The sequence below is a fragment of the Tupaia chinensis genome, unplaced genomic scaffold (assembly GCF_000334495.1).
Source record: "Tupaia chinensis unplaced genomic scaffold, TupChi_1.0 Scaffold000276_2, whole genome shotgun sequence".
NCBI lineage: Eukaryota > Metazoa > Chordata > Mammalia > Scandentia > Tupaiidae > Tupaia > Tupaia belangeri.
The window spans coordinates 834,361-855,189 of record NW_006159759.1 but is presented as its reverse complement, the minus strand read 5'-3'; the positions used below and the strand labels follow the sequence as shown (position 1 = coordinate 855,189).

At 40.0% G+C, this 20,829-nt stretch overlaps 1 protein-coding gene across 1 annotated transcript in view; it reads left to right on the top strand.

The window, feature by feature from the left end:
* The window catches only part of YAP1 (Yes1 associated transcriptional regulator), a gene marked incomplete at its 5' end in the record, with an annotated part of 147,454 nt that overhangs the window by 71,834 nt on the left and 54,791 nt on the right, over positions 1 to 20,829 (top strand). Inside the window, 1 exon segment of the mRNA XM_014588429.2 lies at positions 15,837 to 15,950. Coding sequence (XP_014443915.1) covers positions 15,837 to 15,950 — 114 coding nt within the window.

Genomic DNA, 20,829 nt, shown 5'->3' with positions numbered 1-20,829 from the left:
TCCCTAAGGAAATTCAGATAAATTAAGAAAAGACCATATGCCCTTATGTGTTTTTTAAACCTTCAGGGACGGGATTCAAACAGTGGTTGATCCATTTGGTATGTGACTCCCCTAACCAGTAGACCACAGGGCCAGCCTAGATGAGTATTCTTTTGTGTTATATTTCAAAATATTTATCATCTTTCTTTAAAAACAATTTTACCACAGGGCAAGTGTACTCACTGGGGAATGAGAAAAAGTGAAGAAAGCACAACCCCCATCCCCAGGGGGAATAGCCACATTGATAGTCTCTTCTCCGTTCTTGTCTTGGGATTTGGGGCACAGGCACTCTTGTGTTTTTCCAGCCTCTAGGTCTGGGACTCAAACTGCAAACTCAGTCTACTCAGTCAGGTAGAATCAGGCTCCTTAACCACCACGCCACAGGCTGGCCCGATTTCAGACTAATAATATCCAAAGTAATGACCTAAATCTCAGTTGCATTGCAGGGTACTGTGTTCATATGATTGATTGTTTCAAATAAAGTTATTCTTTCCTCTCCACTTAGCTTTAATTTAGAGTTTATCATCTAAAGCAAGAGAAAATATATAGGAACTTTTAGATTGTTGAGTTTTCTTGACCTGAACTTAGAACACAAATAACAAATATTAATAGAAGCCTTTGAAGTATTCATTTTGGAAAGTCAAGTTCATTTGGGTTCTGAAAGTTACTAAGATCTTAGTGTAAATACTAAACTTAATAAAAAGAAAATGATAGAAACTTTTGTTATCTTATCCAGTAGACTAATTTAGGAGAGTAAGATAGTATTAAAGAATATAAGAAGAAATTTTTAGATGCATAAGTTATTAGTGCCACTACCTGTCAATAAAATGGGTTATTAAATAGAAGTGTTCATGTTCAGCTTTTCTTTAGTGATATATTTGTAGATTTTTGGAAACCCTAATCATCTTTGGATTAGAGAGAGTGAGAAAATATTTACATTTAAGAGCTATCAAATGCCTGTTTTATTTCTTCTTTTGATAAGCATTGGAATATTATCTTTATCTTTCTCACTGATTTCTAAATCCTTCTGGTTACTCTATTGCTACAATAATTTTATGACTCATCAGAGGAATATTTGTGTGAAAGATAAAGATGCTAATTCTTTTCAAATGATACCCATAGACTACCATATATAGACAGCACAAGTGAAATGGAATAAATTTTGCAACAACAGTTTTCCAAAGTAATATTTTCTTAATGATATAAGGTACAGGGGTAGTAAAACTTTCTCTATGTTAAAATTATAACATAAGATGGTTTTTTTATTTGAGCAGTCTGAAGTATTTTGTTTTGGCATTTGTTTTGTCTGGCATCATTAAAACTTTACAAGAACCTAATCTTTTTTTTGGACCATCAGTTAGCGTAATGGCTATGTCGCTGGACTCCCACGTAGTCGACCGTGGTTCGAGTTCCGGACCCGGTGGCTTAAACTCACGCCGGGCGCGTGTGCGTGCGTACCCAAGATCCCGAGAGGAGAATGGAGGAGAAGGGATTGCGGCGTGGCCATCCCCCCTGGGGGGTGATTTCCTGCTTTCTGTCTCTCTGTCTGTCTGGCAAGCGTACGCACCCTATAGCAAAAACCTCTCCAAAAAAAAAAAAAAAAAAAGATGAACCTAATCTTTTTACAAATAAACTTACCTAAACACAAAGCTGTCTTGCTTAAATTAAAATCTAAAAGACTCAAGTTGCACTAAAGAAAACCTGAAAAGTTGCATGTTAGATAGTTCTCTGGGCTTATCCTTGACCACCTCTAGGAAGTTTATTCACCTGAAACATGGCAAACTGGAAAATGATTTTGAAGTCTTACAATTTTACCATAAGATAGTTGTATTTTTTCCTTTCTTAAATTATTTGTTGTACAAACATTAGATGCCTTCCTCTGTTGCAGGCACTGTGAATAGCTACTGAGATTGTCGAGCGAGACAGACTTGTTCCATATATGGATAGCAGTAAGTGTTACAGCAGATGTGTGTACTGCGCACTGAGACGTAGAGGAGAGGAACACATGAGTCAGAAGTGGGGAGGTAGCATGTAGAAGACTACTTTAACAAGGCAGAGGTACTTCATTCCCTCAACTAGTATTGGATATTTAGTGTGTGCCAGGCACTGTTCTAAACTGTGAGAACACAAAATAGAAACAACGTGTCAGATGGTTCCAAGTGGGAAGAAGCAAAATAAGCCAGCAATAGAGTAGAGTGATTGGCTGTGGGTGGTGCAGGGCTCTGTAATTTAAGAAGAGACCTGAATGAACTGAGGGGTGAGTGCCATGTGTATGTCTTGGAAAATGGGGAGAAATATTCTATGTGTAGCATAACAGCAAATTCAGAGGTCCTGAGGTGTTTTGGGGGAAGGGCATGGAGGCTACTGCAGCGGGAGCAGGTTTATGGAAAGGTAGCAAGGAATCCACGCTACGCAGGTCCTTGGAGGTTTTGAACAGAGGAGTTTGAAAGTCGGGAGATTAGTTTGGGGGCAGTTTCAAAAACCCAGAAAGGATGAACACAGTGATGGTGGTAGAAGTGGTGGGCTTGAGAGCTAGTAGTTGAGTGGAAGTTAAGTTTAATGAAGAAAAGAGAATGCGACAAAAAGCCATGTATGAGTGATTACTGAGGCTTGCAACTCCTGGTACCGTGTAACTAGTGGTAGAGTGACTGTGAGGTGAGACTGAGGAGATCCTCAGGAGGCCTTTGTATGATAAACTGAGAAAGTAGTTTGGGCCTTATTCTGGGGGAAAACCTTTTTTTAAAGGATTATTTACTTAATTTTATTTATTCATGAGAGAGAGACAGACAGACAGAGGTGGTGGGGGAGAGTGAGAAAGCGAGCCACCAGGTCCAGGACTCAAACCATGGCTAGCCATCTGGGAATGTCCAGTGCCTCAACCACCACACACCTGCTGGTGCCCTCTGAAAGAATTCTTAATCATTTTGGCTCGCCGAACTTTGGTTGTCTTTGTCGATGCTAATGGTTGTCTTTGTTGATGGCAGGTCCTGGGGCTACAAAGACAAAATATCAAGCTCTCTACTTGCAAGAGCCTAGATACTGAGACCAGCAGATGGCATAGTGTTTATGTCACTGGACTCCCACATAGTCAACCCTGGTTCAAGTCCCAGACCTGGCAACTTAAAAGTAACTCTGGGTGTGTGTGCATGCGTGTCCAAAATCCTGAAAGGAGAAGGGAGGAAAAGGGATTGCAGTGTAGCCATCCCCCCAGCGGGGGTCGGGGGGATGTCTCACTTTCTGTCTCTGGTCTCTCTGTCTCTCTGGCAAGTGCACATGCCCTATAGAAAAAGAGAAGGCAGCAGGAAAATGAAGAAGGTGCAGGGAAGCCTCTGCTATTGGGGGTATGCACACAGTGGTTGGGGCGCTGTGTGCCAGCGAGTAGAAATGTGGGTAACAGTGCTAGTATGCTACCTAAGCTTTAAACATTTGGTCCAGGGTTTATTACTCTACCATTCTGCCTATAGCCATCTCAAAGGAGTTCAGGCTCATCAGCATGTTCTAGGTGTTAGCTGAAGACTCTTCTAACTTCCTGTATAAGATAGGTGAATACCTGAACTCAGGAGAGGAAAGAAACAAGAAATGGGCTTCCTACCAGTCTTGTATTTGTCTGGAGCAGATTTTCGCTAGTACGTTTGTATTCAAATTAGTTACTTAATTTTGTTAGTTATTATTATGTTTTAATTTGCTGCAGGGCACTATGCTCATCAGAGAGACAGAGAGAAGAGGTGAGAATGGGACTCAAACCATGATCAGCCATGTGGGAGTCCAGCTCCTTAACCACCATGCCACCTGTTGGCCCCTTAATTTTAGTTTTTAGTTCTAGGCTTATACACAAAAATGGTAGAGTCTGAGCTGTTGACTTACAGCTGCACACTTAAGGTCGATTCTTACCCTAAGAATAAAACTACAGCATTACTCTGGAAGCTAGGGGGAAAAACTTCTTTTTCCAAAGCTTAATTTTAAAATTACCTTTTTTTCAGTAAGTGCATTTATTATTCCATTTTTGACTTACTGAAGCCACAGTTAAAGTTAGTGATAATAATATGTAAAAGTTCTCAAATTTGTATTTGACAACTTTTTTCCCTTTGTGTCTATCTAAAAATTTTGGTAGTATAGCCAAAAATTTATTAGGGATTGTTAAGGGCTTACACAGTGAGGTATATATATTTCAAATATTTATAAAGAATCCCTTGGTAGGGGTTGGCAGGTGGCGTGGTGGTTAAGGATGCTGGACTCCCACCTGGCCAACCGTGGTTCAAGTCCCGGACCTGACGGCTTGGTTTCTCACTTTCTCTCTCTTTTTTTCTCTCTCATTCTGTCCCTCTCTGGCCAAATAAAATAAATAAATAGATGCATAAATAAATTTAAATTTAAAAATTTTTTTAAAGAATCCTTTGTAAACAAAATTGCAGAAATGCCAGAGGTGAAAATGTTTTAGTTATTGTATGTTTTGAAAATCATGAGTCTATACAAATATACAGACTAAAGTATCACAAACTATTTTGATGATAGTTCCTAATGATATGTTGCTATCTTTGTCCTTACCAACCGTACATGCTCATTCATATATAAAATGGACAGGGCACTCGTGTAGTGCAGTGGTTAAGTACTGATCCTTGGGAGTCAGATCACTCATGGTTGACCATGGTTTAAATCCCAGCCCAGGAGCTTGAAGAACACACTGGGCATGTAAGCACATGAATGCCCAGAATCCCAAGGGATAGAGAAATGGAGGAAAAAAGGATTGTGATTTGACCACACCCCATTGCCAGAGATGGGGTCATACTGTTTTTCTCATGCGAATGCACACATATGCTCTCTGGTGATTAAAAAATAATTAGAAAGGAGAACTCTTTTTGTTATTTGTTTTAAGGTTTTTGCTATAGGGTGGTGGGCTCTCCAGAGAGAGAGAAGGAAAGTGAGAAATCACCCCCCAAGGGGATGGCCACACTACAGTCCTTTCTCCTCCATTCTCCTCCTGGATTTTGAGCATGCATTCACATACACCCAGCATGAATTTCAAGCCACCAGATACAGGACTTGAACCACAGTTGGCCCTGTGGGTGTCCAGTGGTAACCACTTTTCTGTATTCGACAACAGAATGATAAACTCTTTCATAATATCACATGGCTTGTAGTTAAACTCAGTATAAAAGAGTGACTAAAAAGATATGTTGAGCCAGCCAGGTGGATTGATGGTTAAGGCACTGGATCCCACATGGCCAAGTACATGGTTTAAGTCCTGGACCTGGCATGCCTGTGTGCCTAACAAAGTGAGAAATCACCCCTAACCCCCCAGTGGGTATGGCCACACTGCAGTCCCTTTTCCTTTATTCTCCTCTTGGGATTTTGGGCACGCATGCACACAGACCCATCTTGGGCATGCATGGACACAGATCCAGCATAAGTTTTAAGCTGCCGGGTTTGGGACTCAAACTGCCCTCAACTACTGGGAGTCAGTGATGTAACCATTATGGCATCTGCTGGTCCCCGTGTAATTTCAGTTCATTGCTGGAGAAGAATCTTAATAGGCAAACAAAATTAGAAAAGCTTCACATAGCTATGTCCTAAGGATAGAATATAATAGAATTCCAGTGTGCTAAAAACAGTGGAGGTTATTTGGAGGAGACAAGCTGGGGATGGGGCTGGAGGAGCATTGAGAACATCTGTGGAAGTGGAAAATGCACAACACTGCTGGGAACATACTGGAAAGACAGGCGTGAAAAAGCCAGGCAGCTGGGAGGCCTGGCTTGTATAGATTACTAAATTACTGAAGTGGTGGAATCATCTTACGTAAGAGAGCACCTGATTTAATAGAGGAAGCTGTACTTGGTGAAGTCACCTGGAGGAAGTGATAATCAAATTGGTGTGGGATGAGTAGGAGTTGAACAGAGAGACTGGTGGGGAGTTCCTACAGAGAGTAACTGCATGTGCGAAAGTCCTGGAGAGGATACAGGAGGAGAGGTTTGGGGGAACTAAAAGAAGACTGAGTGAGGAGGAGTGAGAAAAGATAATGGAGGAATAGATGGAGCCTGCGGTACCGAAGTGGCACTTACGCAGTGCCTGCTGATAGCAGATACCTCACTAAAGATTCGAGAATGTCCCCAGTGAGTGTCAGGTAGCCCCAAGTCAGCTGCTTCCTCAGAGCTGAGGAGGATGATTTTTATGGTACCGTGAAGTGTTGGAATTGAGTTCGAATAATCTAGAAGCTACTGCTAAAACTTGTAGTGGAAATGCAGATATGTACATTTATTTGAGAGGTAAGTGCAAAGGATGTTTTTAGACACATTTTGTGACGTGAGAGGCAGTAAAGGTGTGGTGGGAGTTATCTACATGAATATGATTGAAGCGGCGGGATTTCATGAAAGTTCCAGGACAAGAAAATTTAAGAAAACACCTTTAGGTTGTTATTTGTCTTACCTGAGAACGCGAGTTCTGGAGAGCCACTCTGCCAAGGTGTGACTCTCAGCTCTGCCATTTACTACCTTAGATTGGGTGACTTTGGTTAAACTAACTTTTCTTTGCCTTATTTTCCTCCTCTGTAAAATGGAGATGATAATAGTGCTCATATCATAATGAGTTAGTATTTGCTTGCAGAGAACTTAGTGCTCTGCATATGGTAAGAATGGTTTATGGCTCCTAAATAAGAGACCAGAATTTGACGCATGAAATTGGTCAGAATTGTAGAATAAGATTCCTTTCAAAGGCCACTGAATATATTTTTCCAGCTGCTACTCTTATTTTCTAAGGAAACTACTTTTTTTTTGTTAACTCCTGTACTTTGAACCACCCACCGCTTATCAGGGTGTGTTTAGTAAACTTTCAGTGTCCTGGTTGCCTTCTTTATTCCTGATTTGTGGGGCAGGTAGTACAGAGAGGTCGAACATGGCATAATTAATTAATCAAGACTTTCTTGTTTGATCAGACATTGCACATGGTTTTAGTTAGTCATTACCAATGTAAGAGGATCTTGAGGCAAGAGCAGGAGGTTGATACTGAGTCACCTTTCGTATTATGATGTGGAGTATTTTATTGTTTTTGAAATATTGCAGGAAGTTAGTATTTGCTATGGTAGATAAATTATGAATCAAGCAGTAATAGTAAATGCTAGATAATTTTATTTTCCTCTAGGATAAATAATTCTCATTTATGAATTACTTTATAGCCTTCTACTCTCTTTTGCTTTTCCTAATTCGTATTTCTCTCTGGCCTCTTCCTTCCTTCACAATATTTTAAATCTTTTTCAAAAGGCTTTTTGCTGTGGTAGTCAGTCATGATAACCCGACCTTGAAAAACTTCCACAGCTTTTCCATGTCTAAGGACTGAGCTTTAGAGTACGTGAAAGTGTAAAAGGAATTGAGACTGTCGACAGAAATAACCAACTCTGTAAAAATAATAATGTGGTTTATGTTGAAGTACATATTTGAGTGACCTAGGCCCAGAGAGGAGGCAAAATATGTTTTTCCTTCAGGGTAATAACAAAAAGGTGAGACATGTGCTGGGGAAGGACTTGTAGGTTATAAGTGGGTTTTGTAGTTTTTAGGGTGGTGATTGGAAAAGGAAGGTTGTTGAGATTAGAAAGGAATGTACTTTAGTAATGGTGATTAGAAGGTTTAGTATACATTACAAAGAAACTGTAATACTAAGTTAGGGGCAGGATGTAGAAAGAATCTTGGTATCCAGTGGGTTCAAAGTGGTCTGTTAATGTTTGTGGTCATGACTCTCTAGGCCCTCTGGAAAGGATTTGGGGGAAATAGAAAATATAGTCAGAATTCTGTCTACAGGATGAAAATGTTTATGGTCCGTTCTGACTTGTCGGTAGAGGTCGTTCGTGAGTTTGGAGAATTGGTCATACCCATAGGTAACGATAATCCCCTTTAAGTATGATCTTTTACTGGTTGAAATGATGAAAGGTTTTCTGGCTGACTCTTGATCATAAGAACTAAACAACCACTGGAGCTGTTCCTTGCCTGTTCTATTCCAACCACATAAACTAGCGTCTTCGCTTATGGCCCAGATGAACACCTGTGTGGACTTGGATTGCATTCAGGTCTAAACTTAAAAATCACCTTCTCTGCATTTTCCCCTCCTTTATCTGCATTTATGAAAGATTGTTTTCTCCCTACATTCATGCTGCTTTATTCCCTTTTTTAAAATTGCAGGTATTATTTAGCCAACATTGTATACTGCACATATCAATTTTTTTTTCTCCTGGTTATAATGTAAGTTTCATGAAACTGCAACTCTCTTGTTTATTACTGTATCTTCTGGGACTGGAGTGTGCCTCAGTGTAGTAGGAGCTCAATGAATACTTGCTGAAGGGAAGGGTTTTGTTACATTCCTGGCCTTCTGCTTAGGTGGCATCAGAATAATGGGGAAGTTGAACTTAAATAGAAAGAATGAAACAGTATTTTATTTCACAAACATAAAGGATTTTAATTTCTTTCTTTCTTTTTATTTTTTTTTTTTAAAGTTTTTGCTATAGGGCACTATCCCTCACCAGAAAGACAGAAAGTGAGAAATCACCCCCTGGGGGCATGGCCATGCCTCAGTCCCTTCTCCATTTTCCTCTTGGGATTTTGGGCACGCACACACACGCCCAACGTGACTTTAACAACATAGCCATTATGCTAACTGCAGGTCTCAATTTCATTTAATTTTGATTACATTCATTTTACATAACACTTCTTTTTTTTTTTTTTTTTCCTAAGAGAATGTTTTGCTATAGGGTGCATATGCTTGCTGGAGAGACAGAAAGAGACAGCAAGAAATCACCCCTAGAGGAGATGACCACATCACAGTCCCTTCTCCTACATTCTCTTCTCGGGATTTTGGGCACTCATGCACACTCAACCTGGCGTGAGTTTCAAGTCCCCAGGTTCAGGATTCTAACCGTGGTCAACTGCATGGCAGTCCAGTGATGTAACCCTTACTCTGTCTGCGGATCCCAACATTTATTCTTTCTAAGTGGAACAGTGGTAAAACACATAATATATACTCCTGTGTTAAGGAATTTCAGTCTATTCGGGAAGAAAAAACATACAATGAAGTAATACTGTACAGTAAAGACTGTGATATAGGTGCACAGAAAATATTCTGGGGGCCAGCAGGTGATGTGGTGGTTAAGGGCACTGGACTTCCACATGGCTGACTGCAGTTTGAGTCCCGGACCTGGCAGCTTGCTTTCTCACTTTCTCTCTTGCGCTCGTTCTGTGCCTCTTTGGTCAAATAAATAAATAAAGTTAAATAATTCTTTTTTTGTGGGGGAGAGGTTTTTACTATAGGGCGCATGTGCTCACCAGAAAGACAGTGACAGAGACAAAAAGCGAGAAATCACTCCCCCAGGGGGAATGGCCACGCCGCAATCCCTTCTTCTCCGTTCTCTTCTTGGGATCTTGGTCACACACGGAGATGCGCCTGGCATGAGTTGAAGCCACTGGGCTCAGGATTTGAACTGGGGTCAACTACATGGGAGTCCAGTGACACAGCCATTATGCCAACTGCTGGTCCCTAAAAAAAATTCTAAAAATAGAAAAGTGTTTAAAAATAATTATGTCAGCATGTTAAAGGGGCTGTTCATTTCCTTGGAAAAAGTGAAGAGCAGTTAACTAAAAATGGTTTGAAGCTAAGTGGCCAGTAATTTTTTTTTTAAGAGAGATTTTTGCTGTAGAGCATGTACACTTGCCAGAGAGACAGGAAGTGAGAAAAAAGATCAAAGAAACTTGGGCCCAGATTTTTGCGGGGGGGGTGGTGGTGGAGTGGGGGTGGCCATACCGCAATCCCTTTTCCTCCGTTTTCCTGTTGGGATCTTAGCCATGCGCACACATGCACACACACCTGGAGTGAGTTTTTAAGTCATTGGGTCCAGGACTCGAACTGTGGTCAACTATGTGGGAGCCCAGCAACATAACCATTACACTGTCTATTGGTCCAGTGGTCAGTAATATTGGGTCCTCGGAAAAGTCATGACACACTTTTGCATAGAAAAACATAGAAAAGAACGTTTTGTCTTTCCCAGTGACCCAGTAATTCTTGTTTGTCACATCGGTTTTTCTTACTTCCTCCACACTCCTACTGCTCATATCTACCTGGTCAGTATGGGACAAACAAGAGCCAAATGTTGTCTCTACTCCATACTAACAACTTCTGCCATTAAAGTTTTGTTTTTGTTTCTTTAATTTGTCAGTGGTATATGTGTTCACTGGAGAGAGAGAGAGAGCACCTCCCACAGGGAATAGTCACCAGTCCATTCTGCTCATTTTTCCCTCCTTTTGGGATTTGGGGCATGTACGCATACACATCCAGCGTGATTTTTAAGCTGTGGGGTCTGGGACTCGAACTTTGCAGTCAGCCATGTGGGATCCAGCCACCTCAACCACCAGGCCATGGGCTGACCCAGATTTCTTTGTTTGATTTTTTTTTTTCTCTCCTAAAGGCATCATTCTTATGATTGCCTGAATCCACACTGCCCACCACAATTGGAGTCCCAGACCCCTGGTGGCTTGTTACTCAGGCCCAGCACGAGTGCCTGCTAGCCCAAAATCCCAGGAGGAAAATGGAAGAGAAGGGATAGTACATGGCCATCCCCCCACCACTCCCCCAAGCGATTTCTTGCCTTCTCTGTCTCTCTGGTGAGTGCACACACCATATAGCAAAAATCTCTTTCTCTCTCTCTCTCTCTTTTTTTTTTAAAGGTTTAAATGGGGCCAGCTTGTCATTAAGGTACTGGACTCCTACATAGCTGACTGTGGTTTGAGTCCCAGACCTGGCTGCGTGCTTTTTCTCTCTCTTGCTCTCTATTTCCCTCTGGTGTAATTAAAAGATAAATAATAATAACAAATAAAATTAAATAAATCTTTAAAAATTGTTTAATTGGAAAAATCAATACATTATGAACAAAAAGCTTAAGGAACAAAAAGCACTGGACTAATGATGTGTCATTTATATTCTGTTTAAAAACATATTAGTTGAAAATGTACATGAACTATATGATTTTAAGCTTCTTTTAATTAACTTTTTTTAGTTTCTACTGTAGGATGCCCTCACTCACTGGTTCTTTTGTTGTTTAATTTTTACCCAAGGGCTTATGCACTTGCCCATTCTGTGGAAAGTAAGGAAGCACTCCCCATCGGGCATAGGCACACCGGGATTCCTTTTCTTCCATTTCTCTCTCCTTAGGGGATTTTGGGCAAGAATGGCTCATGGCACTCAGTGTGTTGTTTTTCAGGCCTCTGGCTTGGGACTGCGTGTTAGGCTTGTGGAATCCAGTCTCTTTAACCAGAAGGGTTAAGGGAATAGCCCCCAAAACTATTTCTCATATGTCAAGAATGACGTATAAAGGTTGATTGGGAAGTCTTTTTTTCTTTAGAATTTTTGCCATAGGGCACATACGCTTACTAGAGAGAGAGAGAGAGGGAGACAGACAGAGACAGAGAAAATGAGATGACCATGCGACAGCCCTACTCCATTCTCCTCTTGAGATTTTGAGCATGTGCATACATGCACCCTGTGTGGTTTTCAAGTCGCCAGATCTGGGACTTGAACCTTGGTTAACCATGTGGGAGTCCAGCGCCTTAACCACCACACCACCTGCTGGCCCCAGGTTAGGAATTCTTTGTAAGAAGAGAACCCTGGTGGCTGTTAGACAGTGGAGTGAAGAGACACGAGAAGTCAGTCACTAAGGAAAGAAACTGTGGTAGTTAAGCTGAGCTGGCAAGTATTGATTGCTGGGTTTGTAGGGATGGACTGGGGCATAGCAAGCAGACAGTGTAACTGGGCTCTATTGGATTGAGTGGGTAGAGCAGGTAGGGAAGGTTTATATCCAAGAAACTGCTCATGGTTTTTTGGTTTTTTTTTTAATCGTCATCATTATTTTTTTTTAATTTAACTTTATTTATTTTAATTTGACCATAGAAGGACAGAGTGAGAACGAGAGAGAGGGAAAGTGAGAAAGTAAGCTACCAGGCTGAGACTCAAACCACAGTTGGCCATGTGGGAGTCCAGCACCCTTAACCACTGTGCCACCTGCCAGCCCTGATACCTTTCATGTTTCTAACAGGAGAGTGATGCCGTTTAAAAAAGAGGGGGAGGGGAGGACATGCAGACTAGATGGTATCATGTTGTTAAAAACATACTCCGAGAGGCTGGCCCACATGCTGGGGTTTCTGGTTCTTATCTGGAGACCTTCCTGTGTACGCTGGGCACCATTTGCTCATGCTCTGAGGCTGTCTGGAGCTGTGGATAGATTGTGATAGATCCCAGGGTGCGTGCACGCGCTCTCTCTCTCTCTCTTTTAAGGTTTTTGCCATAGGACTTGTGTGTTCGTTGGTGAGAGACAGAAAGAGGAAAAGTGAGAAACGATCCCCCAGGTGAATAGCCACACTGCAGTCCCTTCTCCATTATCCTCTCGGGATTCTGGGCACACACACACACACACACACACACACACACACACACACTGGTGTGATTTTTAAACTGTCAGGACTGGGGCTCACACTGCAGTCAGCTATGTGGGAATCCAGCACCTTGAGCATCACACCACCTTCTGACTTGCCTTTGGGGGGTGTGGGGGGGGGGCAGGTCACAGATTGTGTACCAGCCAGATAGATGGAGTGGGAGGAGAAAGAGAGAAAGCACCTTTTCATGGGTTGTGGTCACACCTCAGTCCCTTCTGTTTCTCCATCCTGTCGAGATTTCCGGATATACACACGTGCCTTGCATGTTTTCTAAGCAGCCAGATCTGGGATTCCAGCCATACCGTGGGCAGTGTGGGATTTGGCTCCCTTGACCACTAGGTCACTGGTCTTCTCAGTCTCTTTTTCTTTTTCTTTTCCTTTCCTTTCCTTTCTTTTTCCTTTTTCCTTTCCTTTCCTGAGAGGTTTTTGCTATAGGGCTCATGAGCTTGCCAGAAAGACAGAGACAGACAGAAAGCAAGAAATCACCCACCAGGGGGATGGCCACACTGCAATCCCTTCTCCTCCATTCTCCTCTCGGGATCTTGGGCACACACGCACACTCACCCGGTGTGAGTTTAAGCCACTGGATCCGGGACTTAAACTGCAGTTGACTACATGGGAGTCCAGAGACATAGCCATTATGCCCACTGCTGGAACCTTTTTCTTCTTCTTCTTTTTTTTTTAAATTTAAGAACTATTTATTTATCATCATCATCATCTAATTTGCTGTAAGGCGCACAGACTTGCCAGAGAGAGAGTGAGAGTGCACATGGCACCTGGTCCAGGGTTCAAACTATGGTGAATCAGGTGGGAGACCAGCGCCTTAACCACCATACCACCTGCTGGCCCCTCTCAATCTCTCTTAATCATAGAAGTGAAAAAGAAAAGAAAAAAAATAAATAAAAGATTTGAGATTCATGTATACAAGCGGGCTTGAAGGCTATATTGAGATCTTTTGGGATTGTTGAGTTGAGGCTGACAAAGGAATTGGTTGACTGCTGTTGACTTGTCCAACACCACATATACTCATCTGCTGTATTTAGGAGCTTTGAATTTTCACACATAAGTTCCTTTGTTTTCAGAAGCATTTTACAGATGAGTCCTCTTCACAATTAAAAGTAGTTTAGCGGGACCAGCAGTTAGCGTAATGGCTATGTTGCTGGACTCCCATGTAGTCGACCGTGGTTCAAGTCCGAGACCCGGTGGCTTAAACTCACGCCGGGCACATGTGCGTGCGTGCCCAATATCCCAAGAGGAGAAGGGATTGCGTGGCCATCCCCCCTGGGGGTGATTTCTCGCTTTCTGTCTCTGTCTTTCTGGCGAGCGCATGTGCCCTATGACGAAAACCTCTCAAAAAAAAGAAAGTAGTTTAGCATTCAGCTTTGGTGTCTTCCTGGTGCTGAAATAGAGCCTGAAGTGATAGTGAAAGCTAGTGAGAAAATAACTTGATTTGTATCTGTTGAACAATTTTGCCTCCCATTCACCTTTGAGTTGGGATGCCTGTGGCACATTCTAATTGTGGACAGGGTTAGCATTGTGTAGAGCTCCATATTTGGAACTAAAGGGGCCCTTAACCCCTATGAACTTTAGACATAGCGAACACTGCAATTCCACGTCTGCATTTCCTAACATGGTTTTGCCTCATCAGAGTAGTATACTTTTTAAAGTATTGATCTGTTTAATTTTATTTATTATTATTTAGTTTGCTGTAAGGCACGTGTGCTTACCAGAAAGAGACAGAGATGGGGCCGGGGAGCAGGTGGCAGGTGGCGGGCAGGAGGGGAGTGAGAAAGCAAGCTACTGGGCCTGTGACTTGAACCATGGTTGGAGTTCAGCACCTTGAGCACCGTGTCGTCTGCAGTATAGTGCGTTGCCTGAGTAGTAGAGTATTTTGCCAGTACACTGTAGCTATATAGCCTTTGACAGTACTGGAGTGAGTTGATCTGTTCCTGATACAGATGAAGCTGACCTACAATTAAGGCTTTAGATTCTGGGTTGTGGTCAGTTCAACCAGTTTCCTTATTTGGCATTACCCATGAGGCTGGCTTGTACTGCCAATATAAAAAGAAGGGACTTGTTCCATTTTTGTATAGGAGGCATACTTAAATCCATGATCTTGAATGCAAAGAAAAAAGTATAGTTGAATGAAAAGAAGTATAATTATGAATTAGAAGAAGTATAGTTAGAAAGATCATTGGGTCAGGAATCAGCCTGCCTGGGTTTGAGTGTCATCTCTGACCCTAGCTTTCTGGTCTTGTACCAGACTTAACCATGCTGTGCTTCAGTTTCCTCGTTAGAATAATAGTACTGCTTCATTCCTGTTACCTCCCAAAAGTAGTTGTCTCACTTTTCTACCCTCATAAAGATAGAAACGTGTTCTTGTAGTTAACTGTCCTTAGTACTACCTCCTAGATGTTATTTCCTCACTTCACATCTTTAAAATAGTGGCTTTTCCCTCTTCCTGAGAAATTTGCCTTCTTTTTTTTTTAAAAAAAAAAAAAGAATTATTATTTTAATTTTATTCATTCATTCATTCATTTAATTTGACCAGAGAGAGATACAGAGGGCTGAGTGTGAGTGAGAAAGCAAGCCACCTGGTCCAGGACCCGAACTATGGTCAGCTCTGTGGTAGTGTCCAGCACCTTAACCACCATACCACCTGCTGGGCCCCATGAAATTTGCCTTCTAACAGTTTTCACACTTGGCCTGTCCCCTTTCAACTCTTTGACAAACTAAAACTTCAAACCACATTCTTCACCTGCTAGCAGTTTCTGATCTGTTCAGGGGTAAGTTTTGTTCTGTTTCGTTTTTAAATATAATTTTCTCTATTACAATTTTCTTAGTGTGAGTCAGCCATATAAATAATAGAAGTAAATGGAGCTTGGCAGTCTTAGCTAGTGTACTCTACGTAATAGAATGCTTATGATACTTTAGATGTTCTGAAAAACACTTGTATGTATCCTTATTAAAAAGAGCCTTGGAGCCCCTAGAAACCTAACTGTCACAGCCATGATTGGATGGGGGGTGGGGAGGGTGTCCCTTAGCTGTAGTACTTCCATATTTTGTATTAACAGTAATAATAATGATTTGCTTCATGACTTCCAAAAGGACTTTTTTGAAAATCTGGCTTTTTCCTTTCTCATCTGTGTCTTTGGGGGCTATTGATTTTATTATCTGGTGGTTTCTTTTTAGTAGAGAATTCCATATTTAAACACAGGCTTAAATCTGTTTTAATGAATTGTCTTATGTCAAGATGTGTTTTCTTTTTAAATTAGCACCCCTCCCACTTTTTTTAGGTGCACCAAATAAAAACCAACCATGATTTTTTTTTCTGTATTATAGGTCCTCTTCCTGATGGATGGGAACAAGCCATGACTCAGGATGGAGAAATTTACTATATAAACCATAAGAACAAGACCACCTCTTGGCTAGACCCAAGGCTTGACCCTCGTTTTGGTAAAGGTTCAACTCAAAACCTTTTTAGATATTTTTGATTACTCTTTTTTGTATGTGAATTTGGGAAAGGACATTTAAATAAAATTGCATTGCTTTGTAGTAAAAAATGACTCTGTCTACCCCCCTCCCCAACTTTTCCCAGTACCATTTTTATACCTCGTTTTTAAACTTGAAAAATTTAGGTTGAAATCAGCTTTTTTGGCGTGGCTTCTCACAGTGGGGTGGGGGGATACAGTGGCTCAACAACCAGAATTGCTGTTCCTGTTACATTTTGAGGGAGACACTGATGTTTAAAATGATCTTTCTAGCTGCCATAGTCGTAAGGCCATCAGGCAGTATCTCAAAGCCAGAATACTAGCGTTTATCAGCAACCTGGTATCTGCTTATGCTTAACTTCTGAAAGCCATGAGTACCATCCTGGGGGGGGTTTAAAAAACCTGTTACTCTAGATAAGGCTCAATGAAAGCATTCTCCCCTCTCCTTTTCTTAAAGTAAAGGTCCTTTTTTCTTCTTTTTTTTAGGAAATAGAAAGCAAGCCATATTTCCTTCCAAAGTACCTGAATAAAATCACTGTTTACTCAAGGGAATTCTCCCCTCCCAGTGCACATTTTGAGAAGGGTAGACAAGTCCTTCACTGCCTTTTTACCCATATTTTTTGTTTCTTCTATTGGGTTTTTGAGATGTTTTTTCAAAGCCATGGAAAATGAATCTAAAAAGGAGCAGATAATTGTGGTTTTGAAATTTTCGCCTTGGACTAGATGCAGCTAAATGAAAACAATGTGCAGATCACTGAGTAGGTCAGACTGCGGGACTCGGAACTTTGAAGCTTTACAGGGGTTGACCTAACAACAACTTTGGGGCCCTTACGGGAAAGAGGAATTAACTCTGTGAATGCCATCAAAACACAACCCTGGGGGGAAAAGAAAAAGAAAAACTATCCAGACCTGGTTGGGTAAAATAGCTTTCCTGCTAGAGACTTTCTGAACATTTCTTTTGTGTCCTCTGTATACCTTAAAAAAAAAAAAAATGAAATTTGGGTTTGCCCCAAACTGATTGACCGGTCAGTTCTATGGACTGATTGAACCTATTATTCAAGTAAAGTCAAAGGTGGGGTCAGGGCATAGGCTGTCATTTTGACAGATATCCGGTTTGGCTTAAATGCTTGCTTTTGAGCCTCAGGACCTGTTTGGGTATTGAAATGTAATGTGGCATGTTAATAATTCGCAACTTCAGGTTCTGTATAATACTTGAATAAGCCCTTGTGGTTGAAACAGGAAACTAAGTAAGGTAGAAAATTTAATAAAAGTTGCCATTTATGTGGACTGGAACTGGAACAGCCACGTTTCCTTAAATTATCTTAAATGAATTCAACTTTCTACATTTTGGAAATTGGAAAGAATGGTTCTGTGGATTTATTTCCCCCAGCAAGAGATTATGAAAGACGATGATGAACTCTTAACTAACTGTAGGGATCCAGGAATTAGAACAACGCCTTTCTCTCTCTCTCTCTTTTTTTTTTTTTCCTGTTTCTTTTAAGGAAGTGTTTTCATTTAAGACAGTGAAATAAAATGACTTTGCTGTGAGCTTAAGTAGACATGTTGATTCACACACTGGTTGGTCTTTTGCTTTAAGTGGGGGGAAAGTACTAAACAAAAAATTCCTCCCTTCCTACTTGCAACACATATGTACACACAAACATAAAATTAGATATGCCAAAAAACATTTTATAAAATTCTTAGTGCATTTAATTTCCCTTTTTGGGCCCACTGTGTATGTGTATTCCAGACAGGCTTGACAGCAGGCCAAAGCATTTTATTTTGTGGCCCGACTTTTAATCCGTTCCAGACCTTTTCAGTCAGAGAGCTCAAGTGTAACTGAAGGGGGGCAGGAAAGAAAAAGCGTGTGGGTTTCTCTGATCTGGAGTGACAGCAAATAGAGACAAGCTGTTAGCTGCTGGATTTGAAGTTCCCTTGAAATTGTAAGTTCTATATAGTGGATTATGTTTTATCTCTGCCAAAGAAATATAAACTGTCCTTTTCTTTCTGACCCTTCGAACCGTGCATACACAAGCAAATGGTGCTTGTGTAGGTGCTTGCTTTCATGGTGGGAAGTTTGCTTACTTTTATTCTCTAAATCTATATTCAGGTTATTTATCTAGTTATCTAGTTATTTATCTAGCTTAAATCAAGTAGACATGTCCTTTGGCATTTTAGATGGAAGGTACACATCTGTGTAAGCTTTCTAGTATTACCTCCATTAAAAACAGCACCTCCTTTTAATTCCCATTCTTTATGAGATATGCTGTAGACTAATTATATTTCAAATAATTATCAGTCCTTCACATGCCACTTGAAGTTAGTAAATCTAAATAATTGAAAATAGCAGGGCTGGCAGGTGGCATGGTGGTTAAGGGCACTGGACTCGCACATGGCTGACCGCTGTTTGAGTCCCAGACCTGGCAGCTTGCTTTCTCACTTGTCCTCTCGCTCGCTCACTTGGTCTCTCTCTCTCCTTCTCTCCCTTTCTTCCTCTCTTCCTCTCTGTCCCTCTCTGGGGAAAATAAATTAATTAAATAATTTAAAAATAAATAAATAAAGTTAAATAATTATTTTTTAAAAAAGAAAATTAAATAGCAATTTTTTGTGGATTAGTCTTTTTAAATTTTCGGTTGTTTCTTTAACTCTGCTTTTTTTTGGTTCTTTAACATTTAAAACTATCTTTGATATTTATATTGTAAACAATTTCTTAGTTATTTATACCAAATCAGGAAGTGATATCAATGGTAAGAGGGATGCACTGATATTTATTGAACTTTGAAAAAAGAGGGCTTTCCCCCATTTTTTTAAGGAACCATATAAAGAAATGTTTTTGTTAAAGAGAATAGATCCTTGAGTTTGAAGGCCATTAAACTATTTCATATAAACATATAAGAGACGTTTTTCCTGGATATTTTGTACTTGGTAAACATGAATCTCAATCTTAAATATTGCCTTGTACATTATAGAATAACTTGAATGTTTTCCAGTACAGTTAAAGGAAAACACAGTGAAATTATGATTCCTGTTCTTCAGAATGAAAAAAACAAATCTACCCTAAGACACTTGTCATTGAAGAGGTCATTTGTGTAATGTCATTTATTGTTCCTGTTGTTTACATTAAAAAGATGTATTGAAGTAGTGTTAACATCTGTGTTTTTGGAAAGAAGTGCTGATGGCACCACTGATATAAAAATCTGGGGTGTAAACAAAATATTCTGGAGCCAGGTATTTAGGGGAAAAATTATGTCTTGGAGTCTTAAAGGAAGCAATGAACAGTCTAGTGTGGCAAAAACAGAATTATCTTCTCATTCCTCACTAGAATTCTGTATACAGAAACTCTGCATGGAAATGTCAAAGGTAATTCAGTTGTTAATTTTGGTCCTCTGTTTCAGTGTTTCTCAAAATTTATCGTAGGTACACGCATACACCTATGTGTGTATAATATAATTCTTAAAATAAAAAAAGAATAAGTAAAATACGTGTGTGTGTATATTTATATATACATATATATAATTTATTAAAATAAGTCCCTAAAGCCAAAATTGATGTAGCACATCTTTTCAAGGTTAAATATTTTGCATTAACAACTAAGTATATATTAAAAATTTCAACTAGTGAAAGCCAGCAGGTGGCGTGGTGTTTGAGGCATCGGATTCCCACATGACTGACTACAGTTCGTGTCCCGGACCTTGGCATCTTGCTTTCTCATTCCCTCTCTCTTACACATGTGCCCTGTAGCAAATTAAAAAATAATAACAATGATAAATAGAATTAAATAATTATTTTTAAAAATTCAGCTATTGAGACATTCATTAACTTCTTCCCTTTAGATCACCCAATATTTCTGATAGATGTCATTACTAATATTTTCCTTCTGATGCAGATATATGTAAGAAATACCCAAAAGTCTGTCCTGGCAGCAATGAGGAAAAAAAGCACTGAAGACTGAAAACTAAATTTGTAGCTTCATTAATGGAGTAGAGTAAATGTCAGCGTCTCATTATTTGAATTTTATTGAAACAATTCTCTTGACATCCATGCATTTAAAAACGAGAGTTTTTTTTGTCTTTCTTACCATCTCTTTCAAATCTTTCCTGGTGATCCTAAATTGTCAGTCAGTACTTGATTGTGGAGTGTGTTAATTAACTACTTAGATAACAATGATAAATAGAATTAAATAATTATTTTTAAAAATTCAGCTATTGAGACATTCATTAACTTCTTCCCTTTAGATCACCCAATATTTCTGATAGATGTCATTACTAATATTTTCCTTCTGATGCAGATATATGTAAGAAATACCCAAAAGTCTGTCCTGGCAGCAATGAGGAAAAAAAGCACTGAAGACTGAAAACTAAATTTGTAGCTTCATTAATGGAGTAGAGTAAATGTCAGCGTCTCATTATTTGAATTTTATTGAAACAATTCTCTTGACATCCATGCATTTAAAAACGAGAGTTTTTTTTGTCTTTCTTACCATCTCTTTCAAATCTTTCCTGGTGATCCTAAATTGTCAGTCAGTACTTGATTGTGGAGTGTGTTAATTAACTACTTAGGATAGAAAGGAAAAGATGATGGTACAGTGTATTTTAGGTAAAAAGAACGGTTGGTGACTAAAAATTAACAGATAACCTGATAAAATTTGACATTGAAAAGAAATTTGGGATTCTCTAATTTTTATGAAAGGGATGATTCTCTGTAGTGTTCTGGGCACTGCAGGACATTTGACACCCTTTGCCCGCTAAATGCATACCCTGTCATTGTGACTCCACTTTTTTTTTTTTTTAAGTTAAAAATGTTGAATTGGAGAATACAGTTCAAAATCTTAGCTGCTCTGAGAT